Genomic DNA, 19,042 nt, shown 5'->3' with positions numbered 1-19,042 from the left:
TTCTGCAAACAAAACGTTGCTTTTGTAAAATAATGAAAGCAGGACGCGTTTTTAACAGTTAAGTTTATTGATCCGGCCCTCTGCAACCACACAAATTTCTCATGTGGCCCCTTGGGAAAATTAATTGCTCACCCCTGCTTTATACTATACCTATGGGAAAATTTTTATGAAAAATCACCTGGGAGGAACGTAGCCAGGTTGCATTTGGATATCACATAACCAAAAGTTCATCTACCTAGAAACCAAACCCACTTCAAAAAATGTATTTACAGCTCAAATGCTAATCATTTGCACTGAATAATTCATTTAAGTGATTTGGTGATATAAGAGCATCATATTTTTGCTTTTAAACACGGCGGTAAACTTGTCATACAAACTGTAAATAAGCTGTTTGATTTGTTACAAACTGAGTCAAAATAATTTCCTAGATAATTGACCGCATGCCACTAAATGCTTAAGTTGTACTGAGTGCTGAATGTTCCTTTTTAAAAGTGTTTCTATTTCTGTGATATTTGAACAGTGGTAAATATGAAGTCTATATTTAAATCTGCCTGTAATATCCTTCCATACGGATTAGTCAAATGAAGTCATAAAGCAGAATCATTATCCATAAATAACAAGTCTCATTATTAGTGCTTCAAATTGCCAGCTTCACAAACACAATCTTCTAACCGCACTCATCCACACAGAAGGCTTTCTCCTGTTTCTTGACTGTGATCTGTATTCTTACCCATAATTCCCAGCGTCATTGTCAGCGCCGATATGACCACTGAGTGACCCCTCTGTGGGGAGCTGTGGCACAACACTGCTTTTTGCTGTTTGACTTGTCAGTCTCATGAGCTTTATTCATCACTCCTCCCAACTTCCTTTTCATGTTCTTCCTCGATCGCACTGCCCTCTTCTTCCTCACCTTTCATACCTCTTCCTGTCCTCTCTCGTTCCATCAGAGATACTTGAGGTTAATCTCTGTCTCTTTTTGTGTGTGTGTGTCAGGGTGATGTACGTGTATGGAGGCTTTAACAGCCTGATGCTTAGCGATGTGCTGAGGTTCACCCCTGCGAGCTGCGCTGCTTTCTCTGAGCAGCTGGAGTGTGTGACGGCTGTGCCCGGCATGAAGTGTCTGTGGAACTCCACTACCTCCACCTGTATGTCCTGGGACGCAGTGGCACCCCATGACACTGAGGGCTTGAGAAACACCTGCAGTCCCAGAGGGTGTAAGTGACAGGAACAAAGAGGACGTCTGCTTCCTGGGTGTCTTTAGAACTATTCAGAGTTATTAAGTTACAATTATTACCATAGGATCTCTGGCATTTTATGTGACAGTGTCTGGATTTATCCATTACACTTAACTGCATTTATGTGAGATCCTGTAAATGTTTCAATCTAATGGCTTGCACTTAAATGCAAAAACATTTTATTTACACTACTGTTCAGATTTTGAGATTAGTAAGATTGTTTTATTTTTAAGAAATGAAGTCTCTTAGAATTTTTTTTCCAGCAAGGACACATTAAATTGATCAAAAATGTCAGTAAAGACATGTATGATGTTGCAAAAGATTTTTATTTTAAATACTGTAAATACTATTAGTTTGACATTTTTATTCATCAAAGAATCCATAGTTCGCTGACAAGCTACGCAATATTGTTCATAATTGCTGATGAATCACATTTGATTATGAATGCGAAATTGCTTTTCAGCGAACTACGGCTCTGTGTATTAAATGCCGCTCCATCTGAGAGCACGTGATGGAGATTACTACTAATCACAGAGCTGGCTTTACTGAAGAGATGCGCATGACAATCACATGCGATTTATTGTGCAGCCCTAATATTAGGCTTTGTTTACACTAGTGCGTTTTTGTTTTAAAATGCATAACGTTTGCTATGGTTATGCCTGTCGTTTATACTACTCCATAGTAGTATAATTTATACTACTCCATAGTAGTATAACGTCGTTTATACTATAGTAGTATACTTCTACTATACTACTTTAGACCCTTGAAAACGAAAAGCACTGCAGACCCCGTTTTAGTCTGAAAACTCCGGGGTTGCATTTCAGTGTAAACGGACCAAAACTGAGACTTTTGAAAACAATGGCAAGGCTGCCCACATTCGCTCTGCATATCCTTGATGACCATGTAAACAATAACTGTGTACACATTTACGCCACTTATCTTTATATAATCTATTATAGATCAGTGGTTTACACACATGCCCATTTTGCATGAATGGTCATGTGACATGCGTTTTCGGTTGTGTAGTGTGGATGGAGATCGTTTCTGAAACACAGTGAAAATGCCAGTGTAGGCTAGTGTGTTTTTTGTTATAAAAAGCATTTTAAAATGAAAACTAATATTAGAATAGGATCATGTGACACTGAAGACTGGAGTAATAATGCTGAGAAGTCAGCTTTGCATCACAGGAATAAATTAGAAAGCATATTATTTTGAATTGCAATATTTCACAATATTATTGGTTTAATATTACTGCATTTTGGTCAAATAAATGTTATTCTGAAAAAAAACAAATTTATAGTGAATTTATCACTAAGAGTGATAAATTATCACTGAGAGTTTTCTTAGCTTAAGGGGTTTTCCTAATCCTATGGCAACCGGCTGCTGGCTCTTCTTATTGATTTGAAGTTTTTTATGCCTTATGGGATACCAGCATGCAGTAGTTATACCACCAAGTGTTATTTTATCCAGAAAATTGGCAGAAAAGCATAAATCCATGTGGTGCACAAGGCAGTAAGAAGATTTGCACTCAATGAGAATATTAGCCTTAGTTATTTGGCAAAAGAAGTGTTGTGAAAATACAATGTCCACAAACATAACTGAACGGGATTAGATTTTTTTGAGGATGTCAGAGTTAGGCCAGAAATGATGGGTAATTTGCTCTAGTTTTTTTTTTTACTGAAACTGTAATTCTTGATTTAATTCCAGTCCAAATCAAGATAATACTTCTGCAAAACATGAACTAGTCTTGTCCAAATAGAAGATATTCTTAATTGTCTGTCAGATGCAGTTACATACAACAGATTCATCTGTATGTTTACCTTTTGTTCCAGAGTGTGGCATCACTGGAGGCGTTGTATGCAATAATATATGTGTGTGCTTTCCAGATGCAGATGGTGAAAAGTGTGACCAATATTCAGACTGCTACAGCTGTACAGCAAACACTAACAGCTGCCAGTGGTGTGCTGCGGTCTGTGTGTCTGGTCATAGTAACTGCACCAGTTCCCCGGTAAGACTTAATATGCCGTGATTTACAGAAAAGTGTGTGGAAGAACAAATTTCCGTTTATGAATTTGTAATACTGGGACTTTGCTCTGACGTGACTAATCTGTCTGCCGGTCTGCAGGGTGGGATAATGGAGTATGAGGCGTGTCCAAAGGATAACCCATCCTTTGTGTGCAGCAAGAAGACCAGCTGTAAAAGTTGTGCCACAGATCAGAACTGCCAATGGGAGACGAGAAATCAAGAGTGCACTACCCTCCCTGGTAATAAACACAAACAATGTGGTTTAACTGGTCCTTTTACATTCAAATCATATAGGAAGATATCCTGTGTAAATAATGTGTTAGTCATAGTCCATTGCCAAAACAATAGCAGAACAACAAAATATGAATACAAGTAAAGAATAAAATATCTAATATTATTGAAATAATATCACTGTTGTTGTTGTTGTATTATTATTATTATTATTTATTTATTTAATAGTTTATTAGTCATTTTTGTTAAAGGCCTCCAAAATTAATAATAATAAATCAATAATATTAATTTTATTATTATTTAATAAGTTCTTTTAAAGGCCTCTGTTTATCATTAGAATTATATAAATTATATTATATTACATTGTATTATATTATAAGTTGTATTATGTATATTATATGTTGCCGACTGGCATCAGTTATTTAAAAACCCAATATTATATCATTATAATTTATATTGTATTTTAAATATTTTATAGAATTTCCTGTTTTAAAAAAATATTTTATACATAGTCCATTTTATATAGTCCATTGCAAAAACAATAGCAGAACAACAAAGTGTGAGATAGAATAAAATAAATTATTAGGACAGTATAGTGGAATATATTATTATTATTATTATTGATATTTATTTTAAATTAGTTTTTAAATTATTTATTATTTTGTTATTTAAAGCCTCCGTCCATCATGATAATAATGATAAAATCACTAATTATTGTTATTATTTAATTTATTTCAAAGGATTCTGCCCATCATTAACACTAGATCACAATTGCCATGTTTCCCATATGTTAATTTGGAGGCCTGATGATTGCACTGTGTTTGTGTTTTAGGGAATATCTGTGGGGAGAGTTGGCACCTGGTAGGGAACTCCTGTCTAAAGCTGATAACAGCCAAGGACTCGTATGACAACGCTAAACTGGCATGTCGCAGTCACCAGGCGGTGCTGGCATCCCTCACCACGCAGAAGAAAGTCCAGTTCGTCCTCAAAGAGATGCACAACAGATCATTGCAAGTGCGTTTGCGGCGCACTTTCACAGTCTTTGTTCTTTATGATGCGTTTTTTTTTTCCACAACTTTGTCACCTGTGGGTTGTAAGGCACTAGTCTTTGTGAAGCTCTTCACACATTAAACTGAATTGAATATGAGTTGTTCTGTGTGCTGCAGTCAACAGCAGTCATCACTCCGTGGGTGGGTCTGAGGAAGATCAATGTCTCCTACTGGTGCTGGGAGGACATGTCCCCCTTCACCAATTCCACGCTGCAGTGGTTGCCGGGCGAGCCTAGCGATGCTGGTTTTTGTGGTTACCTGGCTGAGCCCACTTTTAATGGACTGAAGGCAGCAACCTGCGTCAACTCGGTTAATGGGAGTCTGTGTGAACGACCAAGTGAGAAAGATGCACATACACAGAAAACATGGACCAGTATTCACTTGCCTTATTAAAAGAGAACTCTAAATCATGATTAATGTGCAAATGCAGAATTTTCTATTTAAAAAAAATATATATATTATACTAGATTATATAATATTATAAATGCCTGTTTTTAATTATATTTGTAAATTATATTTTATTATTTCATTGCTTTTAATATTTTGTAATTTCCTGTTTAAAAAATATTATATTATACTACATGGTATTATTGTTATTATTGTATTATTTTTGTTATTTATATAAATTCATGTTTTTGAAATATACTAGGTTTTTATATTTTATATCATTTCCTTTTTCACTTACATTTGTATTATTTTCAATTCTTTTTATAATAATTTATATTTTATAATTATTTTTTTTAACAGAAATATAAAATAATAAAAACAGGTTTTTAAAAAAACTGATGCCAATAGTCAATATACAGTAAAGTAAAATATAATTTAAAAAAAGGAAAATGTATAAAATCTAATATATATAAACATACACAATGTATGTATGTGTTAAATGATAAATTTCAGTTTTAAAATATATACTAAAATAGATTTTATTTTATATATTTTCCTTTTTTCAATTATACTTTATATTTTGCTAGTTGCTGTCAGTTATTTAAAAACTTGTTACACAGGTTTTATTAGTAGATATTTTGTTAATTTCCTGTTTTCAAAATGTTACTATATTGTATTATATTATATTGCATTGGTATCAGTCCTTTAAAAACCTGTTATTACCCCTTATTTAAAAAAAATAAAAAAAAATAAAAATCTGCTGAACCTTATTTTTTTTGTTTCTTATTGATATTAGAATCTTTAAAGGACTTTTTTATTCACTTCCCTCTTTTCTGTGTCTTGTGCCTTTTCTTTCATTCTCTCTCTCTCTCTCTCTCTCTCTCTCTCTGTGTTTCTCTGTCGGACTCTCTCTGTTCCTGCAGCGAACCACAGTGTGAAGCAGTGTCGGACGCCCTGTGCCCTGCGCTCTTCCTGTAGTGAGTGCACCAGTGGGAGCTCAGAGTGCATGTGGTGCAGTAACATGAGGCAGTGCGTGGACTCTAATGCTTATGTGGCGTCCTTCCCCTACGGCCAGTGCATGGAGTGGTACACCATGAACAGCTGCCCACGTATGTCTGCCTCTCATTTAGTGGATTCATGCCTGGCAGCCTGTCTTGTTTTCTCTTTGTAATTCGAAGATTGAACAGTAGCAGGTCTCCTGTTTATTGACATGGCAGTCCTTAAAACTGACATAAAGTCAATTCAGATTAGTATACTAATAATAACTTTACTGTCAAGGGTTCAGTTTGAGGTGATTACACTGCATAACCCCTGTGATAAATGAATGTGTGTTTTTATTGTAGCGGAGAATTGTTCTGGCTTCAAGACCTGTGGTCACTGTTTGGACCAGCCTGGTTGTGGGTGGTGCACTGATCCCAGCAATACAGGACGGGGCCAGTGTATAGAGGGCTCTTACCGCGGTCCGATCCAAACACTGTTCCACGCCCCTTCCTCTTCAGGCCCCTCCCTCATTCCTGCCCCTCAGCCAATGCTGAACGTGAGCTTGTGCCCACTAGAGGTCAGCTACAACTGGTCCTTCATCCAGTGCCCAGGTAAAACTCATCTGACTTATGTAAGTTGTTCTGTATTGCTTGAGTTTATGAAATGTATGAAAGTATGAATGAATATGGTGATGCTAACTTGAATTAGATATCAATGTGTCTCTTTCACGCTGATATACTTAAAGCATATATAAAAGCATCATTGTGAATAGGGCTGTCACAATTCCTTGATTCAGGTCAAGTACTTGATTTGAAAAAATCCTCGCTTTCATTTTGCCTGTGTTGAGCAACCAGCAAAATACTGGAAATGGAGCGTTCCAAGGATGAGAATCCATGAAACGCATCATTAGACCGTTTTCCAATGCTGCATGATATATTAAACCCATTTAAAAATCATAATAAATCATAATGCTATTGTGTATTCTCAAACGCTACACTTCAATTAAATAGTAATTATTATAATTAATAATTATTAGCTCTGTTTATAATACAACATGTATTTTAACAGTTTTGTTCAATAAAACCATATGATTACTTACTTTTGATACTTTATTTGAACAAATTATTATTGCCTTGATGCTATTATATTTGTATTTGAAGCTTAGGTCTATTTTTGTTACTACAAAAAAATAAGTTAGAATTATCCGATTACTCGATTAATCGTCAGAATAATCGACCGATTACTTGATTACCAAAATAATCATTAATGCAGTCCTAATTTTGAATGCTGCAGTGCTTTTTATTTGGTTGAAAGAATCCTGAACAATGCATCATAGTTTCCACAGAAGTATTATACAGCACAAGTGTTTTCAACATTGATTATAATAAGAAATATTTCAGCAATTTGGAATAATTTCTAAAGGTTAATGTGACATTATAGAGTAATAACAAGTAATGCCATTTCAGGAATAAAATACATTTTAAAATGTATTAAAATAGAAACCATTTGTTTTAAATTGTAATAATATTTTTGATAAAATAAATGCAGCCCTTCATAAATAATAATATAAAAACTTTACAGACCCAAAAAAAGTAACGATATTGTACTTCTAAAAAAGGTCTAAAACAAATTAGTGTCAGTTGTTATTATTATTATATTATTTAAGAGAATATTAAATTAAAATTATTAAATATAATTGGTTTAAAAAAATTGTGCAAAACGTGTTGATGATTTTTACTTTTATCTCTTAGGTTAAAGATCGTGTCTCTTGTGGATGTTGAATAACCTTTAAAAGCTATTTTAGAGAAAATGTAACTCACAATGTATGTTGAATCATTACACAGCTGACAAATCCAGCTTTTTATAGATATATTGCTCTGGCTCTGTTTGTATCTACTTCTATCTCAGTTTTACTTTAGATACTGTTTGCATTTTTATAGTACTGATCATATTTTCCTAAATTGTTCTGTTTGTTCCTCTCTCATGCAGCATGTCAGTGTAACGGACACAGCTCTTGTGTCAATGAGAGCATGTGTGAGAGATGCGAGGACCTCACCACAGGCAAACAGTGTGAGAGCTGTATCTCCGGTTACTATGGCGATCCAACAAACGGGGGCAGCTGTCAACGTAAGTCTAAACACAAGCCCAGAACACAAGTTGACTTTTGCTGCTGGTTTGATAGGGTCTTAACTGTATTGTTGGTCATTTGCAGCTTGTAAGTGCAACGGCCATGCCAGCATGTGTAACTCTAACAATGGCAAATGCTTCTGTACCACCAAGGGCATCAAAGGAGACCGCTGCCATTTGTAAGTGTGCGCTCTCATACTCATTCTACCTCAGTCTCGTGAGGTTTTCTCCATTAGAAGTAATTTGTCAAATGTACGATGGATAGCTTATCGTTATCTTGTCTATATCAAACTCTGTTCCTTATAATTCTACTCATATTCACTCCAGGCTTTTGTTTCGTTCTGTCCCTCAGGTGTGAGATAGAGAACCGTTACCAGGGCAACCCTCTGAAGGGAACGTGTTATTGTGAGTATGTCAATGCAGCGGCTGATGGCTGTTCATATTGTGGCTATTTGAGTAATTTAGTCATTTTCAGAACTAGTCATTTTGTCCTTACCTGACTAAATCAAACAGAGACCACAAACCTGCGCATGTGTCAGTCAATCTGGGAAAATATCCAGATTTTAAGTAATAGTTTTTCAATATTATCTTTTATCCTTTTCCTCTTCCTCTCTCACACAACTGTATCTTTATCTCTGACGCACAGACACTCTGCTGATAGATTACCAGTTTACCTTCAGTTTGTCTCAGGAGGACGACCGCTACTACACTGCCATCAACTTTGTGGCAACTCCAGATGAGGTGTGTTACGCTGAAGACTAGGGGTGGGAATCTTTTACCATCTCACGATTCAATTCGATTCCGATTCTTGAGGCCACGATTCGATTCAAAATCGATTTTCGATTCAAAAAGATTTTCGATTCAAAATTATTCGATTTTATTCATAATGATTTCTAATCGGGTTTCTGATCATGATCTACTCTCATCTGCTTTGCTACAGAATGACAAACGGAGACATTAAAGTGTCTTTTTCACATTAATTAAGTTAAATTCTCAGGGAAGTGCCTTTTATCAAAAACATTGTCTGGTTCTCAATTGCTACTCATTAGTAGCTAGCTATAAAATAAGTTGGAACAAAAATAAAGTGCTTCTTCATAATACAAAATGGTTGAAAATAGATGCATTTCCCAGGAAAGTTGCAGTTTACCACAAATATCATGTAGAACACAACCGGAGAAGACAAAAAAACATCTATATTTCTCAGTCAGATTCAGTAACTTAAAGAATAACAAGTTATGAAAATAAAGTGCTTCTTTCAAAATGAAAAATAGTACCCCTAAGCTACCTGTCTCTGAAATGTTCATGACAGTGTCTCTTGCAACAACAGAACTGTAAACTGTGCAACTGATTATATGATTTTCAACAAATCATGAAAAAACTGGACATGAACTGTGTACAAGGTTACTGTTGATTTCAGCGCCGATGCTATTTCCTCAGCAGCGGAGATGTCGGTGTCGGTGTCGCTGAGTGTGCAGATGTCACTTCCAGATTTTCTCACCTGGGGGGAGAGCAGCGCGGCACAAATAGCAGGCTGCTGCTCTAGGAATCGCTCTATATCATGTCCAGCGCGCTGTTCTTTTTTTTTGCTCTCTCGGAGTTGGCAGGGAGTTTCGTGAAGCACTGCAGTGTGCGTTGGTCTGCAGCTGGCGGCTGACTCTGCTCCGTGTCGCTGAGCTCCGGGTGATGCCTAATATGAGCACGCGCATTTGTTGTGCTGCCGAAGTACTTGGTCTTCGTTTTGCAAAGCTTGCACACTGTGTGTGTCATGTCCAGCGCAGTGCTTCCAGGCATTCGGTAAAAACCGAAATGACGCCAAACTTTAGCTTTAAGTGAAGACGGGGCTGATTGGATCTCCCTCTCATCCATATTTGCTTCCTCTTTGTTTTAGTGATTTGCCGCGCACGCTTACGTTCAAAAACCGGCTGCGTGGTGGCATCAGTACAGACCAGTAGGCTATAGCCTATGGTTACAAAAATGGAGGCGAACAGCCAGCTGATTTTATTTATTTATTAAATCGATTCTTGGACATTTCAGATCGATTCTGAATCGTTGCAAATGAGAATCTAGATTTTTCTGTGAATCGATTTTTTGGCACACCCCTACTGAAGACTTTACTGTTCAATAAGTACTTTTTTTGCTTGTAGAGTCATGGTCAACTAGACGTCAATAAACCAAAGCTGACCAAGTTTACCTTGATTTGCAAACACAACAAACCTTGATATGATCAAATAGCGAACTAATTTGATTGACATGCAGTTGGACGTCTGATATCAATAAAGTTTTTTTTTTTTTTTCCCCTCATAAATTTATTCAGCAATTAACTGTTGCACAAAGGAAACAATACAGCATTAAGGGGGTTTACCAAGGACACGTTCTTAAAGAGTACCTATTATGCCCCTTTTTACAAGATGTAATGTAAGTCTCAGGTGTCCCCAGAATGTGTCTGTGAAGTTTCAGCTGAAAATACCCCACAGATCTTTTATTATATCATTTTGAAAATGCCTATTTTGAGTGTAAGCAGAAACACGCTGTGTTTGTGCCTGTATCTTTAAATGCAAATGAGCTGTTGCTCCCTGCCCCCTTTTCCAGAATAGGGCTGTGCCCTAACCGCTCATATCTTAGATACTCTGCCAAAACATGTCTATCGCACTGAAATCATGCGTTTTAAAGCCATATCAGTTTAAACTTCTGATATATGGTTTTCTGAGCACACACATCTGAAGCACGCATGCACGCAGAAAGCTGCTGTTACACGGCTTGCCTGTCAAATACACTCAAGTTTGTTAAAAACACCCAAGTTACAAAAACACAGTCGGTTATGTCTGTGAAGGCAGACTGCTGGGAAAGAAATTGCATGTTTATATTAGATCTGTGTATTAAGTGACAGCAGCGTAATATACAGTACCTGCTGCTGTCTATGCTGATAATATGACCCAAACTAAATAAAAACTGAAAATCACTCACTGCTCTTGAATGAATGATTTCTGGAGCTCTAATAAGAAGACATTGCTGCTTCTAAATGCTCTGGCGTCACATTTTACAGATTCTGCAAACAGCTTGTTCTGAGACACTAAGCAGGTGGATTTTTATCATTGTAGGGTGGTGTAACATAGTTTGCATTTTTTATTAAATAAATGCAGCCTTTGTATAGATTTCTTTCAAAAACATTAAAACCTTGGAACAGTGTAGTTATAATTCCAGTAAATTCACCATCAAAATATTTTTAATTTTACATAAGTGTCTATTAATGTCTATTTTTGATAATCTAGTGACTTATGAAATAAAAGTGATTTTATGATTAAATTTTTTCTTGAGTTAAATGCGAGATGCAAACAGAAGACACATTTTATGTGAAGTATAAATTTAGATATGCATCAGTTTGGAGAGTAGATTATGCTTTAAATCATGGCATAAAATACATTTTGGCTTATTTAATACATTTTAGATTGTATATTTTTCTTTGATTTATTTCATATACTGTTTTTTTTTTCGTCTGAGTTTTTGGATTTCTCTTGCAGCAAAATCGAGACCTGGACATGTTTATTAATGCCTCAAAGAACTTTAACCTCAACATCACATGGGCAACCAGCTTTGCAGGTATGAAGCCCCGTCATGTGTTAAACATATATTTTAAGCACATCATAAATGTGCTGTGTGGGCAGCTGAAACTCTCTTCCTTCCTGTAACCCTGCATTTCTTCCTTTCTGAGCAGCTGGGACTCAAGCTGGTGAGGAAATCCCTATAGTCTCCCGCAGCAACATAAAGGAATTCAAAGACAGTTTCTCCAACGAGAAGTTTGACTTCCGTAGCAATGCCAACATTACCTTCTACGTGTATGTCAGCAACTTCACCTGGCCAGTCAAAATCCAGGTGAGAGGAGTCTGAACATTATTAAGTCCAGTGAAGTACACAGAAAAATATCACATCTGTGTGTGTGAGCGCTGTTTAATCATCAGCGAGGGTCTTTGTGTCTTGTTTTGCTATCTTATCCTCTCCTTCCGTCTGTAAATTCACAGAGGCCGTGACCTTTTATTCTTTCTCATATATCTTTGGCCTTTTCTGTCTGGTCTGGAAATGATTTGGCAGAGCTTTCCTTTCCCTCCCTCTTCTCTTCTCCTCTCCTCCTCTTTTTCTTGCCCCCTCCTCTCTTCCTTTGCTTTGGAAAGTGATCTAACCTACCCTCCTGTGCTAGGACGCTGAAACTCAGAGTTTGGGTTTGATTGTCCGTCTGCTGTTCTAGAGCACATTCTCTCCTCAGCTCATGGAGAAAGGGTGAATTTCACACAGGTAACGCCCTTATCGTCTCTCTCATTTGCCTTTCGCTTCTCTAGCTGACCTTTGGATGCCACGTTTCGTCTAACAGGGATTGCATGTGTGGATCCGGGCACGATTGTGGGCAAGAGGGCTTGCGCCGTGGTAGCTCTGGAGGACAGAGGGGCTGTTGTCAGGTGTTTAGAGGAGAACGACGAGAGGGTTTGGGCTGGAGAAAACTCAGCGCTCAACCTGCTCTGTAAACATGGCAGGCTGAGACTGAGAGTGTCAGAAGGAATGTTAAGTTGAAACACATGGCTCTTTGAGAGAGAGACTGAGGGAAGAGCCTGAGAGGAATAAGAGAATCAGAGAGATCTGAAAGTTCAGAGGAGGCACAGTTACAACCTTCTGTTTCTGGCTCTTGTTTTCGTTTTGCCTGTGGTCAAAGAGTCTGTGCAGCCTGTGTAGTTTTTGACCAGCGGAATGGAAGTGTGTGAATCTAAACAAGAGTATAGTAGGAGCGTTCATGTATCGGGTTTCTGTGTGAAAATGTTATTTAAAAGCAGAATTTGATTGAGCTTCACGAAAACATTTACAGGTCACACATCAACCCCAAATCAAAAATTTAGCATGAAGACTTTTTTTTTTTTTTATTAATTAAGAATCACGTGATAGTGAAGTTCATTTAACTTCAAAATTCTTAATAATACCAAAATGGATCCAGACATTTTACTTTGTTTACATTTTTACATTTTTAATTGGTGTAAATGAATCATTAATGTAAAATCTAATGCAGTGCAACAAATGCTGCCACTATGTCTAAATACCATTGAAATAACAATTATTTATTCATATATATTTTTTGAAATATGACTAAAGCTGCCTTTTTGACATTTGTGCGATCCCCCTGAAGCTGCTTATTCACCACAGTAATATGAATGAGTAATGAAGGTATGAATGTCCAAACAAAACAAATAAATAACCGCCTGTAGGTCTGAAACAAATACAGTAGTGCTGCAAATCAACATACATAATTACGTAATGATTATAAAACAATAATTTTTTATTACATTTTACAGAAGTAGTGTTTAAAAGTAATGCTTTACTGTAAATATGTGGGTAATTCTCATGTCCTGGTAATAGTTTTGATTTAGAACCTGCAAAACTTCAAACATTTCAGAAGCTTGAATCAGATCTGAAAATTCTGCATACACATATGATTGAAATTCTGCACAGCCTCCATACTGCTCTCCTTTGGAAATGACTGACTGATCTGTCGTTTGTCAAATATGTTAGAAAGGCAAGTTTTGAATTTTTTTGACAGGTTTTGTGAGATTTTTTTCATATGAACTTTCATGAAAATACAGTGGACTCAACTTTTAATTCTTTTTAGCCAGTTGAATGTTCAAAAACAAGTCATATATTCATAGGAAGAGTGTAAACACTGTGGCTGTGTCACGCTTTCAAAACATTGCTCTGTTTGTTTGAGCAGCGCGACATGTCAACTTCTACCTCAGCTAATGGCGGGAGTTCGGGGTGGGACTGCCTGTTTGTTCAAACAATGGCAGATGGGGACAGAATATAAGGAATGTTTGAGACACCAAACTTCAGAATCCAAATTTGATTTTTGGTTCAGAAATGACACACTCCTCCATTCATCTTGGACTAGTTTCTAAACGCTTATGCTCTGTCAGTAAATATAGCAGTACATTTGTTTCTCAGGTTCAATCCTCCTCCACAGATCACACGTAACAAAACATGTTTCATTTACACTAGTTAGCTTACCTTGGCAGGTGTACCAGAACATTCTCTCTTCTTGTGTAGATTGGGTAAGCCACATCATTATCCCTTAAAACATGACTAACAAGCTATATATATATATAATGTTTACGTCACAAACGCCACAGGTTGTCATGTGTGAATAAGTCAGCCTGCTATTGTTTTATGTTGAATGTGTGTGGGTATCAGTGCTGTGAGTCAGGCCCCGTTTGTCTTTGAGTCCATGCGTCTGAACATGAGGAGGTTGTGGCGTGTGAGAGAGGCCGTATCAGCGCACATCATCTGCTCAATGAGAGCACTGTGTGAATTCACCCTCCATGCTGTGGACGTCTGGCATGCTTTCTTTTACCCTGTTCTCTCCCTCTCCTTCGCTGAAAATCCTGTGCTTATTTTGGAAATGCCTGGAGGATTTGAGAGGGAAGAGTAAGCTTGTTTGAAAGCAGGTAAAAGATGGAGAGAAGAAGTTTTAAAGTGGAAACGTCTCTGGTGTCCCCTAGACTCTGCCCTCCTTGTGGTAGACGGGTTTAAGACTGCATCCCTAAACAGAGCGACAGAAATGATGTAATTCTTTGCAGCCGTTGCACTGCTAATTTTAATAGGGTCATTTTAAACACTACATTAACATAATTACTAACCCAGCATGTGAAACATGAAACGAGCCCACAATTAATTTGGACTAATCAGGTTTTCTTATTTCACGCGGTACGTTTGTAAACCCTGGGTTAACGGTCTCATATGCATCTTTACAAGGTTAATAACACTGATTGAACAAGTACAGCACGTAGCGAGCGTGTGACCAGTTTTAATAACAGCTTGACCATCTGGGTAAACGTCAATATGTAAATCTCCTCTGCTTGTCTTATATGTTCTTAAAAATACTTAAAAAAAAACTGAATGAAAATGCAGAGGAGCGTTTGCCATCACTTTTCAGTTTTTTTTTTCTCCCTTGTACAACTTTCTCACATTGTGTTTAGTGTCTAAGTGCTGTATGAATATCTAATGAAGCACTGGAGAAGGTTATGATATTGCCTGTCGTTAAATAACTCCAGCACTGCAGTGTTTTACACTCTATACCAGGGATTTTCAAACTGAAAGAGGGCCATAAGGGAGTGCTAGGGAGCAAGTGGAAAAGTTATAGAAGTAAAAATAAATAGAAAATACTAAATAAATAAATAATATTTTAAATTAAATAATTATTTAAATAAACAATTAAAATGTTTTAAATATAATTTAAAACATTTTATATATATAAACAAATTCTAAATTAAATATATTTAAATTTTGAATAATTTTTATTTAATAATTTGTTTAATATTAACAGCATGAATCACTCATGACGTTGAACTTTGAACTTCTAAAGCCATAGAGAAACACAATAATAAAGTGAAAAATTTCCACCAAAAAAATATTTTACACATTTATATTATTACATAATACATTATTTTCACAGTATAAATGGGGTCTTTATACATTAAAATATGTAGCTGCCTTTAAAATTTCAAGATGGGGTTCCTCACACAAGGATTATCATATTTAGGGGTCTGTGGCATTGAAAAGATTGAAACCCCTGCTCTGTAACTTTAATACTGCAATAGAGCATTAGCATACAGTATCAAACCTGTTCTGGAACGGGCACTAGTAACCCATGATTAAAAGTGCTGCTAAATGTGCCAGAATAATATGATTGCTTATTTGAATTAGAATGGAGAGTCTGAAACTGTAAAGAAGCTCTTTTCTATTGATCGTATGTGTGGGGAAAGAGAGAGACATATATCAGCAGGGGGCAGTATTGGTACAGTCAGAAACGAAACCTTTGCTCTCATGTCCTATTTAGACAGACAGAAAAACATGTACACACAAGCATGTAAATGAATGTTTTTCTCATTGTTTAACATTCATTTCTCTTTTCTCCTCAGATCGCTTTCTCTCAACACAGTAACTTCATGGATTTGGTTCAGTTCTTTGTCACGTTCTTCAGGTACGACAAGCACACGAGTCTTTGATGAACTTCTAAAGCCACAGATATTCTCAAAAACCCATTTCAATCTAAATACTGAACATTTTTTAATAGAGCTCATTGGGTTGGACTATGTTCAGTGTGTGATATGGCTCCAAGCTCTAATTCACCTCTGGAAGACCTACTGTAATATGTTATTGATTTAGGAAGCAGGTGGCGTAGACCATGTATAGCAAACTCGCCCCATCACGTACACACATTTGCACACATTCTGCCATGTCGCTTGTTATACTTCCTACTGGTTCCCAAACGGCAAAAGGGTGATTAAAATATGATAATCACTCAGATGTGGTCATGCATCATGGCTAAGAGACATGTGATGCATGTACACACATATCATACATACACCCAACTGTAGCTGTGGTCAGCCATGGTTCTTCATCATTAGTTATGTCAGCTCAGCCATGATAAATTACACCAACGAGTGTGTGTGTGTGTGTGTGTGTGTGCGTATGTGTGTGTGTGGGTGAGCTATTCCCAAAACCCAGAGCGAATGTATTTCAGCTCTGCGCACACCTGCACTTATAAGGTATAAGCATGCACCTACACATTTATGATTCTATCACATACAGCCCAGTTCTCCTATACACGAAAGGTGCATTCATCAGCTTTGGCCCCATTACCATGAGGATACCAACACTCCTGATCTTTAGCACACCTGCGGCTGTGAAACTACCTCTAATCCATTAAACATGAACAGCCCCGTGTGTGTGCTTGAGATGCTTGACATGACTCATTGGAATGTGATTCTCTCATTGTTTTCCATAAAAGAACATTCAAAAACGTTAATGATTGTCCTTTTCCTTTCTATTTCCTGTTTTGTCTTGTGTGTGTGTGTGTGTAGCTGTTTCCTGTCCTTGCTTTTGGTAGCAGCAGTCGTATGGAAGATAAAACAGAGCTGCTGGGCGTCACGGCGCAGAGAGGTCAGTGCTGTAGCATTTCCCTTGTTACCTGTGGAATTGCATTGACTTTCCCTGCCACATGATGCTCTACACAGCTTTGAACCATCCTATTAATGTCATATCAGCATCTTCAAATGCTGTCAGTCAGGCTGGACAGATCCATCCATTAGGCTGTTTTTGGACAATTCCACTAGAGGTTGAACAAAATATCTTTATTTTATTTGTATTATTAAATATATATATGTTTGTCTTAAATGGACGTTGATAATATTGGTAACACTTTACTTAAAGCCTTTATCTATCATGCATTATAAAAGGAGTTTTAATGCTTTAATTATGCCTTTTAATTCACCTTATAATGCATTGTACAATCTATTAATTGTAAACACATTTAATACCTTATAACACAATGAATGTATGTATGTGTGTATATATATAAATGTATATGTGTGTGTGTGTGTATATATATATATATATATATGTATATATGTATATATGTGTATGTATAGTGGGTACGGAAAGTATTCAGACCCCCTTAAATTTTTCACTCCGTTATATTGCAGCCATTTGCTAAAATCATTTAAGTTCATTTTTTTCCTCATTAATGTACACACAGCACCCCATATTGACAGAAAAACACAGAATTGTTGACATTTTTTGAAGATTTATTAAAAAAGAAAAACTGAAATATCACATGGTCCTAAGTATTCAGACCCTTTGCTCAGTATTTAGTAGTAGTCTGAATACTTTCCGTACCCACTGTATATATGTGTGTGTGTGTGCGTATATATATGTATATTGCCAAAAGTATTGGGTCACCCCCTTCTAATGAAAATGTTTGACTACTTTAGTAATTTCTGTGTCTCGGTGTGCCTCACAGTGCCTCTGTGTATAAGGCACGGTTCAAAAAGACGTGATTGATTCAGTCAGTGTGGAAAAACTTGACTGGTCTGCAGAAAGCCAAGTCCTGATCCCAGCTGAACACCTCTGGTGTGACTTTATATGCAGACCTTGAGCCAAAAACTCATCAAACACCAATGACTGGTACATAAGGGTACTGTCATTTTAGACGCGTCCAAAACTGTTGCAACAGAGATGGAAATACAATTTTTAAATACATGAATTGTTTCCATCTTTGTTGCCATAGTTTTGTTAGTGCCTTTTTCTGTTCTAAAGAAGAGGGTGTCCCAACACTTTTGTCCTTATGTATGTATGTATGTATGTATGTGTATATGTGTGTGTATACACACACACACACACACACACCTTGTTACACTTTAACAATGATAACATGCATTTTAAATTCAGTTGCAATTATTTACGACAGTGTATTAAAATGCACATAATAATAATGAATTATACCCTTTAATAACGCTTTAATGCATTTTACATAAAGGCTTTAAGTAAAGTGTTACCATGACCATTATATCTTTTGAGCATTTTAATGGTTTTAGGCAATTTAGTTAAGTTTCAGCTACACAAGTATTTAAGTGGACTTTTTGTATGTAGATTAGTATTAAGTAGTATTCTCTTGGTGTAAAGCAATTGGTTTCTTAACTCTTTGGGTTTCCCAGTGTATACTTAATCATGAAATGACACAAATGTATTTTTATATGTAAATAACATATAAAAACTGTACTTAAAAAATAAATAAGGAGCAATGAATTAATACTGATACAAAAGAGAAGAGAAATTACATTTATTTATTTATTTTGATTTTATTTTATACACACAGATGTGTGGTGTTTAGATTTGTGTTGAAGAGCTACTAAAAGTATCTTTTCCAAATATCATCAAATATGTCTAAGCATTGATTTTTTTTTTTTTTTTTTTTTTTTTAGGTAAAACTTGAGATTATTGATGCATTTCATTGAATCTGCTTTTCTATTCAACGGTTACCTTTAGTCAGAGGCTTTCTGTAAATACTTTTCTATCAAGTTTAATGGTTCAATGCAAAAATATTTAACAGTGTGCAAGTTATTGCTCCTTTATATCTCAACTAGTCTAGGTAATTTATACACAGCTGTGAATCCAGCCCCTGTTGATTATCAATCCATA

General features: G+C 36.3%; 1 protein-coding gene across 1 annotated transcript in view; it reads left to right on the top strand.

The window, feature by feature from the left end:
- Positions 1-19,042, top strand: part of LOC306884718 (attractin-like) — a 64,294-nt gene that overhangs the window by 25,551 nt on the left and 19,701 nt on the right. Inside the window, exons 12-26 of the mRNA XM_079440852.1 lie at positions 994-1,214; positions 3,122-3,243; positions 3,361-3,499; positions 4,324-4,505; positions 4,658-4,877; positions 5,851-6,036; positions 6,271-6,519; positions 7,898-8,035; positions 8,121-8,214; positions 8,388-8,440; positions 8,682-8,776; positions 11,554-11,632; positions 11,748-11,905; positions 15,982-16,043; positions 16,927-17,005. Of these exons, the coding sequence (XP_079296978.1) occupies positions 994-1,214; positions 3,122-3,243; positions 3,361-3,499; positions 4,324-4,505; positions 4,658-4,877; positions 5,851-6,036; positions 6,271-6,519; positions 7,898-8,035; positions 8,121-8,214; positions 8,388-8,440; positions 8,682-8,776; positions 11,554-11,632; positions 11,748-11,905; positions 15,982-16,043; positions 16,927-17,005 (2,077 nt within the window). The remainder of the gene's footprint in view (positions 1-993; positions 1,215-3,121; positions 3,244-3,360; positions 3,500-4,323; positions 4,506-4,657; positions 4,878-5,850; positions 6,037-6,270; positions 6,520-7,897; positions 8,036-8,120; positions 8,215-8,387; positions 8,441-8,681; positions 8,777-11,553; positions 11,633-11,747; positions 11,906-15,981; positions 16,044-16,926; positions 17,006-19,042) is intronic.

The sequence above is a fragment of the Barbus barbus genome, assembly GCF_936440315.1.
Source record: "Barbus barbus genome assembly, chromosome: 18".
Taxonomy (NCBI): Eukaryota; Metazoa; Chordata; class Actinopteri; order Cypriniformes; family Cyprinidae; genus Barbus; species Barbus barbus.
This window is presented reverse-complemented; position numbering and strand designations above follow the sequence as displayed.